Here is a 24754-nt window from a genome sequence, read left to right as displayed (position 1 = left end):
TGGACAATGGTGAAGCCTAAGAAATAGACGCTCTGACTACCTCTGGGTTAATTCAAGTGGGGATCAGATTACTAATTAGAAGGACAACTTTTAAACAATTGAATATTTTCATCTTATTCCTATGCATCATATTTCCCATGCAAAATACAAGCTTTGGTATTGGCAATTTAGCAGTCCTGGTGGAAATATTAATGTAGGAAAACATAATTTCTCCCAAATAAGATTAGCCCCATCCCAAATGGCTCTTAAGACCTGGGTGTGTTATCACTCCTGGGGTTTCCAGGCAGAGGTGGGTTTCAGCAGGTTCTGACCAGTTCTGGAGAACCGGTAGCGGAAATTTTGAGTAGTTCGGAGAACCAGTAGTAAAAATTCTGACTGGCCTCACTCCCATCTATTCTCTGCCTCCCAAATACCAGCTGATTGGGAGGAAATGGAATTTTGCAATACCTTCCCCTGGATTGGGGAGGGAATGGATATTTTATAGTATCCTTCCCCTGCCACGCCCACCAAGCCACGCCCACCAAGCCACGGCCACAGAGCTGGTAGTAAAAAATAATTGAAACCCACCACTGCTTCCAGGGAACTGGAGCTGTGCTCAGATGGCTCCTTTGTCGAGGTGACTATTTTTATTCTTTCTTTCCCTAGGGGTTTGTATATTTCATTTTTTTAATACTGTTTATTTCTTAATATAGACATGTTATATATGTCATTTTTATATTTGTGGTTTTTTTTTTTATTCAATTGTTGTGTACCTTCCAGAGTCACTGTGGTGAGATGGCTCTTCATATTTGATTAATAAATAAAGAATAAATCAGCAGTGCCCTGCAGGATTGAACCTCTGGCCCATCTAGTCCAGTTTTCTAGTTCTCACCATGGCCAACCAGCTGCATAAGAAAGTCTACTAATTTCCCCAGAGATGGTCTTCAGAGGCAAATCATATGTCTTTCATCAAAGAATGAAAACTAGGGAAATGAAGTTGCAGCACTGAAATGTTAGATTTTACAGGAGACAGGTTATAGAAGAATCTGCATTTCCTCTATATTCATTCTATACATTCCATTTTATAAGTATTGTAACACGATACTTTGCCTTATTCCTTTAGGTATGCATTGTTCAGAAGAAAGATACCAAGAAAATGTACGCAATGAAGTACATGAATAAACAAAAATGTGTGGAACGGAATGAAGTGCGAAATGTCTTCAAAGAGTTACAGATCATGCAGGGACTGGAACATCCTTTCCTTGTGAACTTGTGGTAAGTAACACACATTCCTTATGAGCATCCACCTATCAGAGTACTGCAGCTTCCATTATTTTTCTAGGATTATGTTATCTTGGCTTCTCTGTAAAGCGTAGTTTTGTTTGTTTTTTCTAACTACATGACTATTATTCATCCCTGCTGTTCTTCAGTCTTTATTGGTTTCCTTTTTTTTGTTGCTGTTAAAATAACTCAGTTTTCTGAGCAGGCTCTGAGAGCATCAAGAGATTCTTTCCAAAGCTACCTGTGGTTCAAACGAACATTTTAAACAGGACCTTGATAATAGAGCCTCCTTCCCCCTTCTTTCATCTACTTCTATTATTAAGTTGTTGGTAACCTCAGGGTGCAAAATGCTGTATGTTTGATTTGTTATTGTTCATGTTGTTCAAAAGAAGGAATTGTAATGTTTTCTTCAATGGTGCTGTATCTAGCAAGGGACCTTTTTGGACAGATTAATGTTGTAAAAGAAGGCCTTGATTAGGCAAAGAAATGGTCCGGTATTGAAATTTAGCAACAACTCACATATTTCAGCAGAAGGCTTAATTAGAATCTTAGTTCAGCTTCTTGGTTTTCTATGCTGATGTCGGTAGACATCTACCTGCATGTCTCCGCCCACCCGCCTGGATGCTTCTGTGCATGTGCAGAAGCATTGCATGCGAGTACGCTTGCGCCCACGTGCGAACTGGTAGCGACAGGTTTTGAAACCCACCCTAGGTAGACTAGTAAGCTTCAGTACTGATTGAGTAATTTTTATGAACTAATATATTGTCACAGAGATTTATAATGATATTGAACTTATTAATAATGCAATATAGGTAATAATTATCCTGATTCTTATCAATACCTTTAAATCTATTTATGATTAATACTTGATATTCTATGAAAGGAGGATAATATCTGGCATATTTTGTCCCTTGGAGTGGACTCCAGGCTTCAAAGTGACATAGAAATGTTTAAAATTAAATTAATAAAACAATTTTAAAAACATTAACTATTTTAATATTTTCAAGTACTGGACCTTGTGAATTCTTTAAAATTTAAAATAGAGAGAAAAAAAATCACTCTATTGAATGTTGCAGGAAATCAGTCATGATATTAATCAATCTTGGGCTTCTTTCCTTCTCTGGCAAACTGTCCATCTTTTGTTATTGGACCCAACATCCTTGTTTCAGATGCTTCAAAGTCACTTCTAGAGAATGTCACAGGGAAAACCATTGTCTGCACAATTCTGATCTTTGCAGATACAGACAAATCCTGCCATATGGATATCTTTTCCAAAGTTTTCCTTGCTGTTCTACCAAGTGCCGGTTGGCAATGTATTTCTACACTTCAGTATCTTCATTGTCAATTCTAAGACTGGTCACTGTAACTGTTGGTATTAGTTTTGCCTCTTTAATTTCACTCACATTTTTTCACTCTGTGCTTGACCTTCATTTGCACTTTCAGCTGAGGATAGAAACTATGTGCTTCTACCACAAAATATCCCCACAATTGAATACCTCTCTCTCATACGTCAAAACCTCTTTTATTGAACTCCAGCTCCAAGAAGCCCATGAAATGGCTGCATCTGAAAAACCAATTACTACATTGGTATTATCTTTGAAGAAACAAAATCTTTGTTAGCACAGAGTATGCATTAGACCAATTGTCCTTTGCCAGGAAAAAAGAAACAGAAGAAAATTGGTTGGCTGGAAAACCAGACCCTACAAGTACCATCTAAGCACGCAGTCTATTCTTGCAATTGGTGGAGGCTTTTCCTTTGATTGGCAGTATTTGAGTCTCACTGTTGATCACTGTCTTAAAGGGTTCGGCAGACATATACAGACAACAGCTATATATTCCAAATGGCCATTAAGAACATATTGTGGAAATAGCATGGTTTATGCCAACATGGTTTCTCCCAGCTTCAGGAATTCATGGAAAACTGGACGTGTAGATCAACCCTTAGAAAGTTCATTATTCAAACACCACCCTCTCTTCATTTGTTCTTTAAGTCCCTCTATCCTATTTTGTGTCTGAAATCCTTTATCAGACTTTAGGACAAAGCAAGTTTTGAAATCAGCCTCACACTCTGTTTATTTTCAAGAACTTGCTATGTATCTGAGTTGATCAGAACACCAATAATACATATTAGAACCTTCCTTTTTTCCCTCCTTTGATTTAGGAAGTGTTCTTTGGCTCTAGGGACCTTGAAACAGAAAGAATGAGATATAGGCTTTATAGAACGTAACTTTGTTAGAACTCCAGTCTCCTTTTTCAATTATCGTTTGATTCAGCTTTGGTTTCTAGGTGGCATTGCTGGCAGAGTGTTGATAAATTAGCTGTAGCAAAACCTCTTAGATGGGGGGGGGGGAATGATAATAAACAGATTTCAGTGAATTTCAGCAAAGGTATTGTATCCAAACTGACATCTGTAATGAGAAGGCAAAAGTTAAAAGAATCAGATATTTTTAAAAATCATGCTTGATTTGTTTTAACATGTGTACACCAGGGGTGGGTTCTACTTACCTTTACTACCGGTATGTGTGCCGGTAGTACCGCACGCATGTGCTTGCTTCGCTCGCTCGTACACGCACTCTTCTGCGCAAGCACAGAAGCTTCTGCGCATGCGCAGAAGCGTTTTGATGATGTCGGGGTCAGTGGGCAGAGCCTCCCACCGGTTTTACTACCAGTTCTATAGAACTCGTGCGAACTGAGGGCAACCCACCACTAGTGTACACATATCATTTGTCTTTTTTAATGCAACATTTTTTCCAACTATTGGGAATGCTGTTTAGTCTGGACAGTCATATACTTTAAGCCTCTCTTTGGGGAGTTGGGTGAGCTTAACAGTTCTAATAATTTAGGCTAGTCAATTAATATTCTGTATAAAAACAATAAAGCCCTTGATTAAAAAGAGCAAGAACCATAGTACTTCAAAATGAAATGCGATGGAAAGCATCATTAGGTGTCACTAATGTTTGGTTTGAATCCTGGTGACTTAATGTGGCTTCAGTAATAATTTGTAGCCCTTCTAAGGGCATTTCTTCATTTCTTTAATCCTGTCTATCCATCTTACATATTGTTTTCTCTGTCTTCTACTTTTCTCAGCCTTGCTAGGCATAATATTTTCTTCTGGCCCATAATGGAAAGCTGTGATTTCTTAAATATGAATGAGCTATGAAGCTCTTCCTTGTGGCTACATTAAAATGTTTTCTTCTGATCCTTGAAGGTGAAGAAACGTACCCAGGATTCTTTGCCCTGTTTTGCCTAAGTAATGAAGCCAGGTTGGTGTTGTTTTTATAGCTTTAATATGGGTTGCATAAAGGAAAAGTGATTGGTGGTTTCCTCTGGTTTCATTTGCCTTCCCAACACCACCAGCTGGTGGAAAGAAACTCCTGCCAATTGCTCTCCTTATCATGGGCAGGGGTGGAGGGAGAAAATTTTTGATAGATGTCTGGATTAGTGGGTTTAGCAACGTCTCAAACTTTGCTCAATTTTTGTGCAAGCATTTTGGGTGACTACATTCAAAAGGCATGATATAATATTGCTGTTGTGGAATGATGTTAAGGCCTTGTCCAAAAGGAATTGTCAGGTTTTCTTTGACTGCAGCCATGCAAAAGCTTGGGACCTTTTGTTCAGATGACTTTTTTGTTTAAATTGTGCTAGTCTCTGCATGAGGATTAAAAATAAATTTCCTGTGTTCTGCACAGGACAGTCCCTGTCGAAACCGGCAGTGAGAAAAAGATCAAAGTCAGTCTGTAGATTCTCAGAACATTAAAGTCCAGATGAATTCAATCATCCTGCTTCCCGGAAGGGACAAAAAGCTTGCTCCAATTGAGTGTTCTTATAGCTACCCTGTTTCCCTGAAAATAAGGCATCCCCTGATAATAAACCCAATCGGGCTTTTGAACACATGCGCTAAAATAAGCCTCCCCCCCAAAAATAAGACCCCCCAAAAATATTTAAACACAGATCTGGAAATCAGGTAAGATGGCAAGAGGAGCCCCCTCTTGCTCCATGAGCCCCCAAATAATAAGACCTCCCCGAAAATAAGGCCAAGTGCTTATTTCGGGGTTCAAAAAAAATAAGACAGGGTCTTATTTTCGGGGAAACACGGTACTGAAAATAAATCACTTATGCTGAAATTACAAAAGCAATAGTCAGCAATCACAGAAGGTTTTCTTGGTCCCACCTTTGCCATTGGACATTTAACTTGAATGCTACTATCAAATAAATGTTGTAGTTGGGATCCTTTGAAATCTGAGGAGGCTGGACTTTAGAAATAGAAATGGACCCTAGCTGTTGTGTTGCACTATAGAAGCCAAAGGTTCCTTAACATATGAATCTAGCAACCCTATGGACACCTATTCAGGAGTAAACTGGGGTTTTATCTTCAGTTATGTTCTTCTGAGGCTATTCTGAAGATAACATTGGAATGCTCTAAATATGTAAGAACAACAGCTAGGTACTTTTATATTTTTGGTCAAAGACTCTAGCTGAGAGCCATTTCATACAACATTCCAGTGAAGTCTTAGACAATCTGAAGTTTGTAATCTGAATTGTAACACAGATAGAGAGGAATAATGGAATTTTAACTATCCTGATTTAGAATCCAATTCTCTTATCTCCTATTTGATTTGGGGAAAAAAAAAATATTCCATTTTTTTTTTTTTCAAAGGGAGAATGTTCTTCCAAGGCAAACAGCATCTCTAGAAGGTTCATCCAAAGTGGGATTAAAGTGGGGAGGGGAATTAATGCCTATAATTAAATAAAAGAGCCTTGATAGTACAGTGGTTTAGTGCACCCTGTTATTAACATAGCTGCCTGCAATTTCTGCTGGTTCGAATCTCTCCAAGGCTCAAGGTTGACTCAGCCTTCCATCCTTTCTAAGGTAGGTGAAATGAGGACCCAGTTTGTGGGGGCAATAAGCTGACTTTGTATAAAATATACAAAAGAATGAAGGCTATTGGTTAACGCATTGTAAGCCGCCCTGAGTCTCCGGAGAAGGGCGGCATATAAATCAAATTAAATAATAATAATAATAATAATAATAATAATAATAATAATAATAATAATAGTTGTTGTTGTTGTTGTTTACATTTTAAAATATTTATTAATTACGGTACATCCAACTGAGTTTGTTTCTATTTGACATAGGGAATAGATAACCTAAAACAAAATCAGAGCCTGTAACTTCAAAGAGTCCAAAACACATTGCAAATGCCGAATCTCTAAACCAGTGTGTCATATCTGGGTTGCTGCCTAATTCATATTTAAAACACAGAATTTAAACCTGTCCCCTACCTGTGATCCCTCCTCCCGCCCTCCACCTTCAAACCAGTTTCTCCTTAGCAGTTTTTTTCATTCAGAAAATTGAGATGGGAGAGTCCTATGGCAGCTCTTCCCTATCAGTCTGTTGAATTGCCAAAATGCACTGCTTGAGAAGAAATTGGTACATGGTAAGTGGTGCTATCATTTTATTTAGTTTTAGTCCCCAGGTGCCTCTGTTCCTTTTCATGAGTCTTCCCGGCATGTAAAAGGTTTCAACTATTTGTCTCCTCTGGTGTTAATTTTCTTAGTTCTTCTTTTTCCCTGTTTAGTCTATCTAGCCTGTATAAAGCAGAAAGCAGCAGCCTGTCACTAGAGAGACCCTGTCTACAAGCACTCAGTGAAGAAAACAGACAACATGATAAATGAGGGCATCTTATGATGCTCTTTTAGCTGGAGCAATAAATAACACCTGCCATCCCTGCTTCTCTGAGTTGTTGGCCATTGACTATAAATAATATGTTTTTGGCAGTCAATGCCAAACTGAAGGTAAATTAATTTTCCCGAGCAAGTATTTATTTATTTATTTATTGAATTGATATAGTCGCCTATTTGCCCATGGCAATTCAAGGCGGCTTACAGAATATAAAACAACATTTAGAACAATAAAACTAATAAAAAGAATCAAATAAATTAATATAGTATAATATAATAAAAATCACCCCACCCACCCTCCCCCTAGCGACAGCAGATCACACAAGCCATTTAATGGGCTCCATCGCTCTCTGGGTTCCCCAGGCCCGCTGGCAGAGCCAGGTCTTCAGCACCTTCCAGAAGAGTACTAGAGTGGGGGCCATTCTAATCTCTGGGGCAATGATGTTCCAGAGAAGGGAGCCACCACGAAGAAGGCCCTTCTTCTGGGTCCCACCAGGTGTATCTCCCTTGGGGATGGGACCCATAGCATTCCCTGCCTCCCTGCTCTGATGGATTGGGTAGATGTGACTGGCAAGAGACAGTCCCTCAGATAACCTGGTCCCAAGCCATGAAGGGCTTTAAAGGTGACAACCAGCACCTTGAATTGTACCTGGAAGCAAATCAGCAGCCAATGCAGCTCCCGCAGGAAGGTGATACATGTGCACACCGGGGTCTACACAAACTCATGTGGGCCACTGCATTTTGCACCAACTGGAGCTTCCGGATGCTCTTCAATGTAGCCTCAAACCCATGGATGTTGAATGGATACTTCGGGCACAGATCTTTTTAAAACACGAACAGTCTCGGTAACTCACTTGTTTTAGAATTTAAACCTGGATTTTCTCTCATTATGGCCCGGCCAACCACTTTAAGCAGAAGTTACAGAGTTAAACCTTCATTCAAACTGGATTGTCTTTTGTCATAGATGTGAAAAATATTGAACCATGGATCTTCTTAGGTCTAGGCTTTTATGTCTACCTTGGTGAGAATTTATTGCCTGGCCCTTTAGGCTGGAGTTACTTAACTAGCAGGTCAAAGCTGTAAATCCATCAGACTGTCGCATTGTTGTAAATGCATTCTGAATTTAAAAGGAATTGGGTTCCTGTGGGTAACAAACACTGTTTTCATTGAGCAAGGCAGGGTTCATTGTCAGAGTCAAGCAAGGATTGATATTTCTAAGAAACCTTCACAGTGAGAGCCAGTTACAAAAGATGCTTAGCTTAAAGCAATATACAAAACCTGCAAGGTCGGGCTATCAAGAGAAATTATTCTCGGAGGACCGCAGTTAGGTGGAACCTTATGGAGAGGGGAGTTTTAGTCTCTCCCCACATGCAGCTAGCACTGATCAGTCTGGATTTCCATCTCTTGGTTGCTTTTGTGTCAGCTTGCACTTGTGTCAGCTAACACTCTAGAAGAAAGGCTCAAGATCCAGATGGATCTTGACAGACTTGAACACTGGGCCCTATCTAACAAAATAAAATTCAATGTAGAGAAGTATAGTCCTACTTTGGCAAGAAAAACCAAAAGTACACATATAGACTGGCTTAATAGCAGTAACTGTGAGAGGGATCTTGGAGTTTTAGTGGACAACCAAGTAAATATGAATCAAGAGAATGCCACAGCAGCCAAAAAAGCCAATGCAATCCTAAATTGCATTAACAGAGGGATACAATCCAGATCAAGTGAGGTACTAATACCACTCTATAAAGTCTTCGTATGACCACACCTAGAATACTACATCCAGTTTTGGTCACCACACTATAAAAAAGATGTTGAGATTCTGAAAAGAGTGCAGAGAAGAGCAACCAGGATGATTAGAGGACTGGAAGCTAAAACATACAATTAACGGTTGCAGAAACTGGGCATGGCTAGTCTAGTGAAGAGAAGGACCAGGGGAGACATGATAGCAGTGTTCCAATATTTGAGGGGCTGCCACAGAGAGGAGGGAGTCAAGCTATTTTTCAAAGCACCTGAAGGCCAGACAAGGAATAGTGGATGGAAACTGAACAAGGAGAGATACAACCTGGAAATAAGGAGAAAATTTCTGACAGTGAGAGCAATCAACCAATGGACCAGCTTGCCTTCAGAAGTTGTGGGAGCTTCATCACTGGAAGCTTTCAAGAAGAGACTGGACTGTCATCTGTCAGAAATGGTGTAGGGTCTCCTGCTTGGGCAGGGGGTTGGAGTAGATGACCTACAAGGTACTTTCCAACTCTGTTAATCTGAATATAAGTGGTGGTGTCTCAGGGTCAAGTATATATATAGTGGCTTGCCCTACCAGTATTAGTGAGGGTATGGCTTTCTCCTTGGTAGTTCCTTGATTAGGGTATTGTTTTTCTACTTGATTGTGTTAATTCCCTGGCAGGACACACCACTATATAGAAAGAGGGAGTAAACCTCACGCTCTCACACTAATGATGTTAACTAGTAGGGTCATGAAATGTCTGCAAGCAAACAATCACAGTCAGAGAGCACCAAGAAGTCCACAGTTCCTCTCTGAGCTACATATTTATCTTTTTTAAGAAGCAAGATTTCCAAACAAACAGTTTTGAATGGCACAATCATTAAAAAAAATGCTGGGCTGAATTCAAAGCAATTTCGAAACTTGCTGTTATTTGTTATTATCCTTAATATAAACAAGTAGTTTATCTTATATTTAAAATAAAATATAAGGTAATAGAATGAGTCCTGGTACTAGATTTGTTTGCATAGAGCATGGTTGATAGAAATGCCTCTAAAGAATGGTTTTCCCTTTTGTACTACAACCTCAATTTATCAATCGTGTTTTAGAATTCTAGGTTTTCTTTGTCAGTTTCTGGAAGAATTCAGATCCTAAGCTCATATATAAATTGAACACAATGGCAGTGATGTCGCCTTGTATTGCACATTTCCACGAAGCGTCTTCTTGAGTTAATCTGTTTTCTAATGAAAAAATTTCCTGGATCTGATCAGAAGGACTCATGACTCAGAGATGTAGCTACTGCTAGTTGTTGCTTGGTTATTAAGCACCATCAATGTACTTGAATTGGTGGGGTTTTTTTTTCCAGCCAGTGGCAGCATCTAATCCAGGATCATGCCTGGTTAGTATTTGGGTAGAAAATTTCCAGGAAATCTTTGGACTATAAGTTACAGTAGGAAATAACAAATATCTTCTTCATCCTCATCATTATCATCCCAGGAGAAGGCAATGTACTTCTCTATTATTGTTAAGAAACTACATTTATTAAACAAACAAACAAATAAATAAAGTAGAGATTCAGGAAGTTGCTTTTATCTGTGCGATATTGATGAATACAAAGAGGCAACCTGGGGAGAAACCATCTACTGTGATTATGCACTAATAAAGTATCTGATTTTCTGACCTTAGAACATTTGATGCTCAGCAGTCTTTCAGTCCTGCATGTAATGGAAAGAATTATTTTGGAGTTGGCAGGCTGCACTTTAAGGAATTGTTTGCTCTTTCTCTTTTTCCTGTTTTAAAAGACAAACAACCTTAAAACTTCTAGGTTGATGGAGATTCCTGTAGAGAACATTATGACCATGTAACAACTCAATTGAGCACCAGATTGATTTCTTATACCCTTCTCTGTTGAACAGGATATTAAAACCACACTACCAATCTACCGTGATACCAATTCCAAGGGCTGCACCACTTGTTCAGAAACACTTACATTGTAGCATTACCACCCAAATAGTTCATTCGGATGTTTAATCTTGACACAGCAGAACAAAAAAATAAATAAATCCATAATACATTTTGAGACAGTTTTTATAACAAAACTCTTGATCTTTAAATATGCAAATACATTTCTTTGTTTTTACTTTCACGGTCAATGTTTTCTACAGTAGAACCATATTTATTTGCAAAACAAGTACAATGAGCTATGGTTTGAAAAGGTTCACATACATTGCAGTCCTATGCTCACTGCCCATACAGTAAGGAAATACTGTGTTCTCATACCCTTTGCCATAATACGTGCAAGTATTTATGAATCTAGAAGTTCATTGAATTGCAAATATTTTTTAAAAATGTAAATACATACTTCAACTGTGTATGATTACTGTTTTGCTATTGAAAGCTGCTTTATTCTGAGTCGAACCACTGGTTGATCTATTTCTAAGGATGTAAAAAAAAAAATGTTGTGATCTGCAGTGAGAATGAATTAGCTTGATTCACCAGAACTGATCTTGTCATGGAGTAGATGGGCAGGAGTGACTGGAATCTATTAACATCTGTTCTGTTATAAAATTGCACAATGCATTATATGGGAAGGAAGAAGCAGCATGTACAGAATGGGATAAATTTTAAAAATGATTTATTGGTGTTTTTTAAAAAATATATAGAGTTATTTGTGTTTTCAAAAACCTTATATTTCAAGAAATTATGTACGTTATTATATACAGCATATATATATATATATATATATATATATATATATATATATATATATATATATATATATATATATATATTGCTGTATATAAATTATATACAGATTTTCCAGTAGCAAGTGTGTATTTGTAGAAAATTGACAATATCTATAACATTAACACTAAAACATACTAGATTTAGACTGATTAGCTTATCACAATCTAGAGATAAAATTAAAATTAAAATCATGTTTTATAGGATTTTAGGCTGTAAAAAAATTTCCAGGACTGGAAATAGCCAGGACTGAATCTGATAAATTATTTTTTAATTATTGAGTTACAGTTTCTCAAATTGTGGAACATGACTCTGTGATGGTTATGAGCAATATGTAAGAGGGAAAGTTATGAGTTTTGTTAAAACATGATATAGATGTGTGCAGCCAAACTAAAAGCAATTTTAAGATTCATTCCAAGTTTTGCTGCTTGCTTTGTCTGTATAAGCTGACCATAGGCTTGCCTGGAAAACAAGATTAAACAGCATTGTTATTTTTCCACCAGAAATATGCACTGGGTGACTATGGTCCTGCAAAGTTTGAGAAACATGATTATACTTTAATTATTAAAATTATTTATCATATTTATTTCTAACCCAACCCTAACTTCAATGAACTGATCAGTTTTATTCAAGGGAGAAGGTATATAAACTCATTTATCATTTCAGTGTGTTCTGAAAATTTTGAGGCACACTGGATTACAAACCTGTCCTGAGAGAGCAATATAAATCCAACATAATAGGCTAGTTTATGTGTTCTTTCTGATTCTGAAGAGGTGATTTTTCTAGAGCAGTTCTTCACCATCTTGTGTAAACAAGATGTGTTGGATGACTATACCCAGAGTTTTCAGATAGCACGCCAAATCTACTGTAGTATAGATTTTTGCCTTGCTTCTTATTCTCATGAATCTTCCTTCATCCATTGATTTAGCGATGATGTGGTTACCTTGTATTTAATTATGTGGCTCCTTAGGGAATCTCTTGGCTTGGCAGCAGCTAACTTTCCTCTCTGTATTCAAAAACAATGACTATTCCAAGACTAAATGTATTGATTTTTTTAGCACATGTAATTTGCTGGCTTTTTAAGATGTAGATATTGAGAGGAAGTTTTGGGAGAATGTATAAAAAGGAGTATGAGAAATTAGCAGCAGGACTGAATTTATAGCAAGACACAGTTCTACAATTTTTCTGTCTAGTGACAAAGCTTACTATGGGAATATACAAAATATATATTCTTATGTTTGCACTATTTTTTTTCATGTTATCACAGAACTTAGTTATCAAATAAGGCAATTTCCAACAACAATTCATGATAGCCTTCAAAATGAGAAATGCCATACTAATTATTGGTCAGGACATAGCAACACATCTTTTTACAAAAGTATTATTTAAAAAAACATTAAGAGCCAGGTGAGTCATAATAATATAGTGTGAAGGCATACTATTTTAGAGTACAGATTCCTGTCTGCTTTTTTTTTTTTTTGCTTTGAAACTCTTCTTTTTTATGGTTTATTATGCTGTGCATCCACAAAGTAATGTCCTGAAGCAGAATCATGGCAATTGAACATTCCGGTGTTTCTCTTACGTATTGTGTATTCTTTTCCAGGTACTCATTCCAGGATGAAGAAGACATGTTTATGGTGGTGGATCTGCTTCTTGGAGGAGATTTACGTTACCACCTGCAGCAAAATGTCCGTTTTGAAGAGGAGACTGTGAAACTATTCATCTGTGAGCTAGCACTGGCATTGGATTATCTCCAAAGCAGGAACATCATCCACAGGTGAGTCATGGGCTGGAAAGTTACATTAATGTTTTCAATGAGTATCAGACGATGGCTTGCTGGGCCACTGAAACTGAGATAGATTGAATTTCACTAGTAAGATGCAAGCCTAAGTATCTCCCTTTTAGGTAACATTTGTGACTGTGTGGTATTCACAGTTCTCTCTGAAACAAAGAGATTTGAACCAACAATATATTTTAAAAGAAATATTCATATTTTTCAAATTGAATATCTTAATACAAATATTTTCTTTTATTTCTTCTTTTTATAACCGACCATCCCATTCTGCAATACAATACACAAATCTTAACTAACTGTCCTGTAACTGATGGTAGACAAACATTCAGAGTATTTTTATTTCTAAGGCTTTTGACAGACAAACTGATACATATTCTAAAAATGCATATATTCATGTATAAGCTTTTCTGCTAATGTGACTGGTGTTTCCCTACTGTATGTGTGATGTGTGTGTATTTATAGTTTATATTTATATAAACTATAAATATATAGTTTATATTATATATATATATATATATATATATATTAACAATGGGAGAATATTAAGAAGTTTCTATGAATCCCTGTATACCAACCCTGTTATTCCTAAATTTGGAATACTTTGTTCAAGTGATTTAAAGATACAAATTCATTTAAATCAATGTATTTAAGCCTGGCTACTCCATATACACCTATGTAAAGATGTACACATATCAGCCTTGTGAAACTTGTAAGTAAAACAGTTCCTGGAAAGCAATTTGAACGTGAGAAATGTGATGAAAAATGCTAACCTTTTTGTTGTGATTCCTGCCCTGTGAGCTTTTCCTTCTTTTGGGAAAGGAATATGCACTATGAACACTTGTGGAGGAAATAGAAAAATCACCAGTGTTCTATACCATTCCTCTGTGAACCATCATCATCTCCCACAAAAATGTGGTAGTTTAAAGAAAAGACTATTGCATATTAAAGAAAGGTTTATTACATATAAGTGAATTTTGTTTAAAAAAAAATATGGGCTGATATTTTGCATTTACAAAAAAACCTTCACAGAGTGAAGTTCGCATCCATCAATCTTTCTGACAGGTGATTCTCTAAGATTAGCTCTTTGGCTGCAATTGAGTCTCTGTAAGTCCCATTATTTCAAACAAGTGTCACATCTAGAAAACCAGTTTGTATCATACGAGGTTTAGATCATCGTCTCCTCTTCCTCTAGCATAATATTCCATATTGTTTTAAAGTCACCTGGTCTTCAATATATTTTATTATGTCAATGGCATGAATCATGGAGCACAGCTATTTAAGAAATATATCTAAAATCTTATTGGGCAAGATTGTGATCATATTTACTTTGTGTTCATCTGGGAGTCTTTAATACCTAATAAGGTTGTAGAGTAATATCACTAGGAGAAATTTAGTAGAAACACTTTAGGACTTAGAAATCAAAAATAAAGTGCTAATAGAATTCTGCTTTATGTAAATGGATTTTTAATTTTAAAAAACAAGATTTAAGAATTGGATGGTTATTATTTATTTAAGATGTCATGTATATCTATTTTCCCTTAATTTAAAATATTTAAGCAAATTTGTTTGCACATAAATCTTTTGCTTTTCTGTGTTATAAAGGAATATAGAGAAAGTAACTGGCAGTTGAGATATTGTTTTTAAAAGAATGTTGGAGAAAATATCTGAGTTTAATCAATTGGACATGGATTAATTGAATAATTTGTGAATTTAGGGATTAAAGAAATAGTGTTAAAAACCAATGAGATGATTTTTTGTATATCAGAAGGATCATCCATTGGAACCACGATCAGTTCCAATTATTTGAACTTTGCTGTGTATTATGCTCAGTTTACACATTTCTTCTACAGTTGTGTAAAACATTTGATTAAAAGTAATCAAGTGCTTGCATGCTTGTAGAGGAAATGAATAAGTCAAAAAGAGGACCATTCATATTTAAAGCAATATTCCCATGCTTTAAAAGCTATAGAAGAAGGTACAATTTTCTATGCATAGCCTTCTGTCCTATATTTCACCAGTCTTCAACACTGACTAACTGGGATTAGCATCAAGCAAACCTCAGGAAGTCCCCCCCCCAATCCTTTTATGCAACCCCCAGAATTCATGGCAGTGAATTTTAATAGGAAGGCAATATAAAATGGAGAAATCAAATACATATATGCATACAATACATACATACACACAATGTGTATATATACACATACAAAATATAATATTTTAAAAAGCTTCCAAAAGACAACTGAGAAATATTGTCCATTTGGATAATTACTATATAGTAATAAATTGCTGATCAATATTGTCATGATATTCAGTATATTCTAGGAGTAGAATGCAGACTGATATTGAATCCAAGTTAATTCTCCATGCTGTGCATTTGTGCAACATTCTCCAAGTTGCGGTCCCCTAGATATATTCAATCACCATTTCCAGCATCCTCCCAATGCTGATTGGTAGAATGAAGAGACAATCCTCAATGTCTGAAGACCACCATTTTGAGAAATTTTCTAGACTGATACAATTGGTTAGAATGTTTGAAAGGCTTATATGAATTATCTATTTTTAAATAAAAATTTTCTATGTGCTTGGGGTTTTTTTTAGGTTTGGTCAAATTGTATGGCTTTCGTTAAAGTAAGATGAGCATTGAAATTGTCCAGATCATTCAAGCTGATAGCACTATCAACTAGTGATTTTAAGATAAAAGACAGAAATGAAATCTTTTATTTTAATTTTCTGAGGGTGTGTGGCTTTTCTTTACCAGTCAGGACTTGGACAACAAAAATCAAAAAGATTGCGTGTGTTATTTAAAAGAGATGAAACATTTCATACATGGTCTTTCAAAATATATCATATTTACTCAAAGAAATTAGAAAGTGATCAGGTTGAACATACGGTTTTAAGTTAACAGCATTTTAAAAATGTAACCTAAAAAAAAGCATTCAAAGTGATGTCTTTGCAGCTTCCATACTGAAATGTTTTTCAGACTTTTGGGCAGGTTAGAATTGTCTTGCTGCAGTTTGAATATTTCCCAGGAGCTTTGTCTGTAGGTACACACTTTAAAAACAACACAGTTGTGTTCCATTCTGCTGTATTTAACTGTTGTACCTGGACAAATCCAGCTGCTTGTGTTGCACCTTCAGAGTCAGAGGTGCTTCAAAGCCAAGTGGGCTGGTAATGAAGGTATAAGATTAACTTTTTCTGCTGTGCACCTGTTCACCCAGCTAACAAATAATGAATGAGGATAAATTACACTTGGCGAGACAGAAAGATTCCAGTTATTTAGCACAGGGTTTGAAATTGGAAACTGGCCAAAAGATGGATGGTTTCATTTAAAATACAAACAAGCTTGATAAATATATAAATAATTCAGTTTGTGGCTTGCCTGTTTTTACTTTATTGTTATTAGCAAGAAGTGTCCTAGATTCAAAATAATGTTGAGAGAGGAAAGGGATTTTTTTTTTTTTGTAGCTTATATCTTTCACCATTTTGGTTTCCAGACCAATTAAGGGATCAGTGAGGTGCTCTGCTGAGGAGTGGTGTTATGTGTTATAGCTTACCTGATAAGTTTGCTGGATAGTGTTATCCAATGTGATGGAGAATATTGGATGATGACTATAAGGAGACAGAATTTGGTGCCAGACGTATGTTGCCTTTTTTCATAAGGAGTTACTGGACCATTTGAGTATAGAGCTAAATAATCAGATGCTTTGAGATCATTTCTTCATTGTGTTGGTAAATTAATGTTTGACAAACTTTCTCACTGATTCCTAACACTGACTTCTTTCACAAGCCTAGCTGTATAACAAAGTATGAATACTCTGTTTAATGCTGTATTTTAGAATTTTAGATTTTTCCTGACTGATAGGAATCTGAATCTGATACCCCTATTTTGGCTATCATAAGCAAACTTCTGTATTTCATAAAAATGAAAATTGCCTGCAAATTCATTGCACAGTGGTTTATGTCATTTTAACACTGTAGCAACTGTTAAATCAATTTAACAATAAAATATTGCTTTGGAAAAAAAGATTCCACATACTGAAATAAGAGTGGATTCTAACTAAATGAAATTCTGTCAAATATATGTGACTGATTTCACAAATGTTTTGCTATACATTGGAGTGAAATAGTTTCATTGCTTCTGAAGTACGAAAGGCGCTGAATTCTCCTTTCGGTACATGCTCGTTATTACTGTGTAATCCAGGCTTTTTCTCTGTCTCACACACACATATATGCACATGCACACTTTATTCCCAGAGCACTAGACTCTTCATTTCCTTAAAATAACTGCAGGGTTTTGCTTTTCAGGATCCAGTGAAATATTACAAAGTGAAGATCAAATTTAAAATTCTTCTGACATGTTCTTTGGACTGAATATTATGCAAAAATTAAAAAATAAGATAATTAGGGGGATGTTTTGAAATGTGATTGAGTATTTTTTCACTTTAGGTTCAGTTTCTGTGTATCCAAGAATATAGGAAAAGAGGGAAGAGGGGTTTGAAAATATACATCTAGAACGGAGGTGGGTTTCAGCAGGTTCTGACCAGGAGAACCGGTAGTGGAAATTGTGAGTAGTTCGGAGAACCGGTAGTAAAAATTCTGACTGGCCCCACCCCCATCTATTCTCTGCCTCCCAAGTCCCAGCTGATTGGGAGGAAATGGAGATTTTGCAGTAACCTTCCCCTTGATTGGGGAGGGAATGGATATTTTACAGTATCCTTCCCCTGCCACGTCCACCAAGCCATGCCCACAGAACTGGTAGTAAAAAAATTTGAAACCCACCACTGGTCCAGAATATAGTTTGGGGTAAAGATAATACAAACGTCAGTCTGCTGGACATTTGATAACAATCAGGGCTTGGGGTGAGTGCAACACAAGAGCAGCCACCTTCTCCTTTTCTCCATTTATTGTGGGATTGGCCTTTTTAATGCTTTTTGGCCCTGCAAATTTCCAAGGGAATATTTTGTCTCAGAGCTGCGCTAGGAGGAACAGAGGAGGCAGCCCCAGTGAGTGCCACCACTACTGTTGTGTTGATGTGAGTGCTCTGTAGACCCACCATGCTTTGAAGGAAACATGCCAGTCTTGGTATCCTGAAGCAGCACTACAGCCTTGTCACATCAGCAGATGTTTGCTAATGTTTTTACCTCAGCAGTGAAAACAACATTCATGCTTCTTTATTGGCTGAGGCAGCTTTCAGTATGCTCTGGAGATGATCTTTGCTAGACCTGATAAAATCCTTCTACTTTTGCTGGTTGTTGTTGTTTTTTTTTCCTTTTAGCTATTTTATATATTTCTCTTTTTGTGAGGAAGTGGTTAATTGTTTCATTACATTATGGAATAAAGATAATAGCCAAGTACATTGGTATTTATACAGTAGGAAGTACAAACTATGAACACTCTAATGATGAAAGTAAATTAAACCTTTCAGAATGGAAGATTTATAACAATGCTAAATATGATTTCTGAGGTATATCCTTTATGAAGATAGGATGTTACTAAAATGCTCTATTTAAATGCATAAAAGTAGACTTTTGATTTTGTTGGGATTTAGTTACATTATCATCAAGATATTATTTCTTGAATGCCTTGAGGAAGGAAACATATTAACATTTTATTAATTTAATGCACAGTTTGTATGTTGCAAACTATTTTATTTTAGGTGTGCTTGTTTGGCTATAGATAGGCTTTATTATTTTATAAACTTAATGCACAGTTTGTATGTTGCAAAGTGTTTTATTTTAGGTCTGCTTGTTTAGGTATAAGTAGGCTATCTTATTTTCAAAGGTAGTTTTAAATATTTGTATAACAATATTTCCTTTTCTTTCCTCTTCAGGTAAGTCAATAGTAAGTGCTGGGTAAATTTTATTTATCCTTCACTTATCTGCTAATAGTTTTGCAAATTAGATCACCAAATTGCCTTTTAAAGTTGTACTTGTCTCCCAGTTTCATTGATGATTGGTGACAGCAAATGACTGAGCCTTTTTTTCTCTCCACATTTGTTGCTATTGTGATGTTCTATTTTATTTTTTTGTGAAAGAAATGGTTGAGAAATTAAACATTTACAGCACTTTTGTCAAAGGTAAAGTTTATACGTTTAAAGGCTCAATTGTTCCAGGTGACTTCCAAGAAGGATGTAGGTAATTTCTTTTTATTTCCTCTTTTCTTCCCTTCCCCGTGTGACCTTTTCCTTCCTTGTCTCAGGGGATTTGTTTTCCCTGTGGGTTGTATGTGCGTGTACAAGTGCTTCCCTGCAGTTTAGTGTGTATTCAGTCACCCTGTTTGTTTAATGTTATGGTCTTTTGAGCATGCAGTTGTTATTGCAGGATATCTGTTATTTGGATGACACCTGCTCCATTGCAAATGGTAATTTCCATTGTGCTAAATGTCATTTGAAGGCAGAATGTTCCCCTTATATCTGTAGATGATTGCTACATTTAGATGCAACTACAAGGAAAATGATTAAGATCTATTTTCCAGGGCCACATAAACACACATATCTAGATTTAATTTAAACTCAAGGATAATATTCCTGACCATAAGGTTTGTATAACAGTGGAGCAGTTTAGGAGGATTTTTTTTTCTTTTAGTAGTTGAGATTGGGTAGCAACTTGGTTTAATTGGTCTTCCTGGACATTGCAGAAGATTGAACTAGTTTATTCTTGTTGCCATTTCCATTTCCAATTCCAATAAAGATGATTAGGGGACTGGAACTTAAAACATATGAAGAACAGTTTCAGGAATTGGAGATGTCCAGTTTAATTGGGGGTGGGAGAAGGACTAGAGGTGACATGGTAGCAGTGTTCCAATATCTAAGGGGTTGCCACAAAGAAGAGGGAGTCAAGCTATTCTCCAAAGACAGAATGAAGGCAGGACAAGAAGCAATGGATGGAAATTAATCAAGGAGAGAACCAACCTAGAACTAAGGGGCAATGTCCTGACAGTTAGAACAATTAATCAATGGGACAACTGGCCTCCAGAAGTTGTGGATGCTCCAATACTGAAAGTTTTTAAGAAGAGATTCCAATTGTCTAAAATGGTACAGGGTTTCCTGCCTGAGCAGGAGGTTGGACTAGAAAATCTCCAAGCTCTTTCTCAACTCTATTATTCTGTTAATTCTACATTTATGTGATTCTTTGATAGTCTTGTGCAGGTTCCTGCATAAATTTCAAAACTTAGATCTAGTATAGATTAAAGTTTTCTGAATTCCATTATACTTTCATGATATTTCCTGTCTGCTAGTAAAATTATTCTTAACTGGTGGTGCCTATACCATAAGGGGGATTCAAAAGAGCCTCAAGGCAGCTTGTTGAAACTTTATTTAAGTTCTTAAAACTTACTTTATATGATAAACAAGAGGACAAAATACCAGCAAACATTGCAAAAAGTAAACATTTTGTTCCTGTAATGGTGGATCCCAGATTTGATGCCAGAATAATTGGTGGGAAATTTGCAGAAGGTTGTGAACTGCTTGAGTACATTGTGTATTATTTGGACAAGTCACAACCATGTGATAAATCACAATTTTCTTTCTTTCTTTTCTAATTATTAATTTAATCAGTGGGATTAAAGCTATTACAAGAAGGTTTGTCAGCTGTCTCCCAGAATTCTCACTCTAGAACAATTTACAGTATTTGCCCCAATTCTACCTGTAGAATACTTGGGTGTTGATTAATGTTAAAAGTAAGAAATATAAAAAATCAAATTAATGATTCAATTCCCAATGCATGTATGTTACAGTATAATAAATTATATCCCTGTCATTTAAGCCACCTGCCCCTAATCATTTTGTAAATACTATGTTGGCATTTTAAGGACATTTAGATAATGAGATGGCTGTTTGGATTGGCAAGCAATATGTGTCATGCCTTCAAGACACAAATGAATCAGTGGTGGGTTGCCCCCGGTTCACACCAATTCTATAGAACCGGTAGTAAAACCGGTGGGAGGCTCCGCCCACTGACCCTGACGTCATCAAAATGATTCTGCGCATGTGGGGCCCTATAATGTGGACAGGGTTCTGGGTAAGATTAGTGCTGCCACGTGTTTATTGGACCTGTGTCCCTCCTGGTTGGTACTGGCCTCCCAGGAGGTTACACGAGGCTGGCTCCAGGGGATTATAAGTGCTTCTCTGAGTGAGGGTGCCTTTCCCGCCGCCTTGAAAGAGGCAGTGGTGAGGCCCCTCCTCAAGAAGCCTTCCCTGGACCTGGCTGAATTAGCTAACTATCTTCATTTTGTGGCGAAGGTTGTTGAGAGCGTGGTGGCACAACAGCTTCCCTGGCACCTGGATGAAGCTATCTATCTGGACCCATACCAGTTGGGCTTCAGGCAGGGGTACAGCACAGAAACGGCATTGGTCGCGTTGGTGGATGATCTCTGGAGGGCTCGGGACAGGGGTTGCTCCTCTGTCCTGGTCCTATTAGATCTCTCAGCGGCTTTTGATACCATCGACCATGGTATCATGCTGCAGCAGTTGAGGGGGTTAGGAATAGGGGGCACCGTTTTGCGGTGGTTCTCCTCCTTCCTCTCTGACCGCTCACAGTTTGTGTTGGCAGGGGGGCAGAGATCGACCTCGAGGCGCCTCACATGGAGAGTGCTGCAGAGGTCGGTCCTCTCACCCCTTCTGTTCAACATTTATGTGAAGCCGCTGGGTGAGATCATCCATGGTTTTGTGGTGAGAGTCCATCAGTACGCTGATGACACTCAGCTGTTCATCTCCACCCCAGACCACCCCAACGATGCCCTTGATGTGATGTCTCGCTGCCTGGAGGCCGTGCGGGTCTGGATGGGGAGAAATAGGCTCAGACTCAACCCTTCCAAAACCGAGTGGCTGTGGCTTCCAGCGTCCCGATATAGTCAGCTGGTGCCATCACTGACTATTGGGGGTGAATCTTTGCCCCCCACAGAGAGGGCTCACAATCTGGGTGTCTTCCTGGACGCACGGCTGTCTTTTGAAGAGCATATAACGGCCATGGCCAGGGGGGCTTTTTATCAGGTTCACCTGATTCGCCAGTTGCAGCCCTTTCTGGACTGGGACACCTTGCGCACGGTCACTCATGCCCTTGTCACCTCCCGGCTGGACTACTGTAATGCTCTCTACATTGGGCTCCCCTTGAAGAGCACTCGGAGGTTCCAAGTGGTCCAGAATGCGGCCGTGCGGGTGGTTATGGGCGCAACCCGTTGTGCCCACGTGACACCCCTCCTGCATGAGCTGCACTGGCTCCCAGTGGTCTTCTGGGTGTGATTCAAGGTGTTGGTTACCACCTTTAAAGCGCTCCATGGCATAGGACCCGGGTACCTTCGAGACCGACTTCTGCCACCAGTAGCCTTCCACTGGCCAGTTCGCTCCCACAGAGAGGGTCTCCTCGGGGTGCCATTGGCCAAGTTATGTTGGCTGCCGACACCCAGGGGGAGGACCTTCTCTGTGGGAGCCCCAGCCCTGTGGAATGAACTGCCCCCGGAAATGCGTAAGATCTCCGACCTCAGGGTATTTTGCTGTGTGCTTAAGACCCTGCTGTTCCGCCAGGCCGGGCTATCAATGTAATGATTTTAATTTGGATGTTTTAAATTTTGGGGGTTTTTAATATTGAGCTGAAATTATTTAATAATTTTACATTATTTTAATTGTTGTTTGTCTTTGTGCTTTTAATAGGCTGTACACTGCCCTGAGTCCTCCGGGAGAAGGGCGGTATAGAAATAAAATTATTATTATTATTATTATTATTATTATTATTATTATTGTTGTTGTTGTTGTTGTTGTTGTTGTTGTTGTTGTTGTTGTTGTTGTAAATAGAACCCACCCCTGAAATGAATTCAGAATTCAAGCCTCTTGGTTTCAATTAACTCTTGGGTACCTTTTCAAAATGATGAAATCCAAAAGTTTTTGGCCAGTGTGGGAGGGAATCAAAAGCCTTTTGAAAACTTTAGCACAGTGTGGAAAACAGGTTATATAAACGAGATAAATGTAACATGATGAAATAGTTTTGGCCGTCTGTAAGATTTTGCTAGTCATGTAATTAACCTTATTCCCAAATGAGGTGGCATTAAATTGATAAAACAGCCTCTTATCTGTAGAATACAACATCTGTCTTTGAAATCCTCAAGAGATGGGCAGGTCAGTGTTTACTCTGCTCTATGGGGATTGCTGTAAATCAGTCCGTGTTTTTAAAATATCAGAAGACTTGGTGAGGGGAAGATGGGAGAAAATAGCTAAATAACCTGGACTCAGGATACAGATTTTTACTTAGCTGGCAAACACGCATTGGTGAAAGAGAAACTAGCAGACTCCCTTTTTTTTTCTCAGTGAAAGGGGATTTATCTGTTTGCATGGTGTTTTCCATGTTCTCTGTATGGTGTGTATTAAATTACAAGGTGCTCGACTAATTCCCATGGCAGGCGCTTGGAAGCAATGTAATTAGCCTATTAAGCTCAGGTAATTTCTTGTAAAGTCAATCAAGTGCACAGAGCAGACAGATCAGTTGTCACTTTAGTCCAGCAAAAAAAGGATGTTTGCCTTCCTCCACAATTTTTGGAAATTATTCTTTCTCCCCTAGTTCCGGGGGTGGGGGGGGGGGGTGGAGGTCCTGGTTTAAAGATTGCAAAATGTGGGAAAATGTTAAGTTTGGTTGATTCGGAACATATTTTTGTGGCTTGAAAAATACGTATCTAAGTGATACCAATTAACAAGTTGGCTAGAACATTGGGGAGGGAGGAGCCTTGAAAACAAGGGCATGTTTTTTTAATGCTTGTAATTGAGTTGTTTTGGGTGAATAGACGGAGGCAAGAATTGACTAGGACAGCAGGGACAGGATGCTTGTGGAAAGAGAAGGAGTTTGAAGTTGATCTAGGTAGTAAAATACTCTCACTAGTGCTACATCTGGATACTGCCTGTCTCTCTAAAATTGATCTAGGTAGTAAAATACTCACACTAGTGCTACTACCTCTGGATGCTGCCTTTGTCTCTGCTGCAGAAAAAATAGTGGGTCAATCAGGGGTGGGTTCTAAATTTTTTTACTACAGGTTCTGTGGGCATGGCTTATTTTGTGGGTGTGGCTTGGAGGTCATGTGACTAGGTGGGCGTGGCTAGCTGGTCAGAGTCATTTCTGGAAGGTCCTCGCACTTACGACCAGTCCTCGCACTTACAACCCGACTCATTTGTTTGCTTTTAACACTGATCAGCTGTAGGACGGCCCTTTGAAGCCCTGCGGCAAGAGTTTAAACAGTTTTTTTCCCTCTAGTCATCATCTGGGACTCAGGAGGCAGCAATAGATTGTGGGTGGGACCAAATAAAAGGTAAGAATAATGTGGGTGGGTGGGGGGGGGGTTGGAGGGCGGGGGGTGAGAACCGGTTCGGTGACGTCATATCGTCACCGCTACCGGCTTGGCCGAACTGGACCGAACTGGGAGGAACCCACCACTGCTAAACTAAACTGCTATTTGCATTCAGAGGGGGTCTTCAAAACATGAAAAGATGCTTAGACTTTCATCTAAAATATTTGTTTTAGACATTCTTTCAGAGGGGAAAAAATCAGGAAAAGTCCAAGAGCGCTTTTAATTAA

At 38.0% G+C, this 24754-nt stretch overlaps 1 protein-coding gene across 3 annotated transcripts in view; it reads left to right on the top strand.

The window, feature by feature from the left end:
- Window positions 1-24754, top strand: part of STK32A (serine/threonine kinase 32A) — a 77209-nt gene that overhangs the window by 27344 nt on the left and 25111 nt on the right. For all 3 annotated transcript variants that reach the window (XM_034405237.3, XM_034405233.3, XM_087887415.1), the window contains exons 4-5: window positions 1103-1254; window positions 13011-13184. In XM_034405237.3, coding sequence (XP_034261128.1) covers window positions 1103-1254; window positions 13011-13184 — 326 coding nt within the window. The remainder of the gene's footprint in view (window positions 1-1102; window positions 1255-13010; window positions 13185-24754) is intronic.

This window comes from Pantherophis guttatus, chromosome 2 (genome assembly GCF_059756535.1).
Source record: "Pantherophis guttatus breed Tessera chromosome 2, ASM5975653v1, whole genome shotgun sequence".
In the NCBI taxonomy this organism is placed as follows: domain Eukaryota; kingdom Metazoa; phylum Chordata; class Lepidosauria; order Squamata; family Colubridae; genus Pantherophis; species Pantherophis guttatus.
The sequence above is the reverse complement of the archived record's forward strand: the minus strand, read 5'-3'. Positions and strand labels throughout refer to the sequence as shown.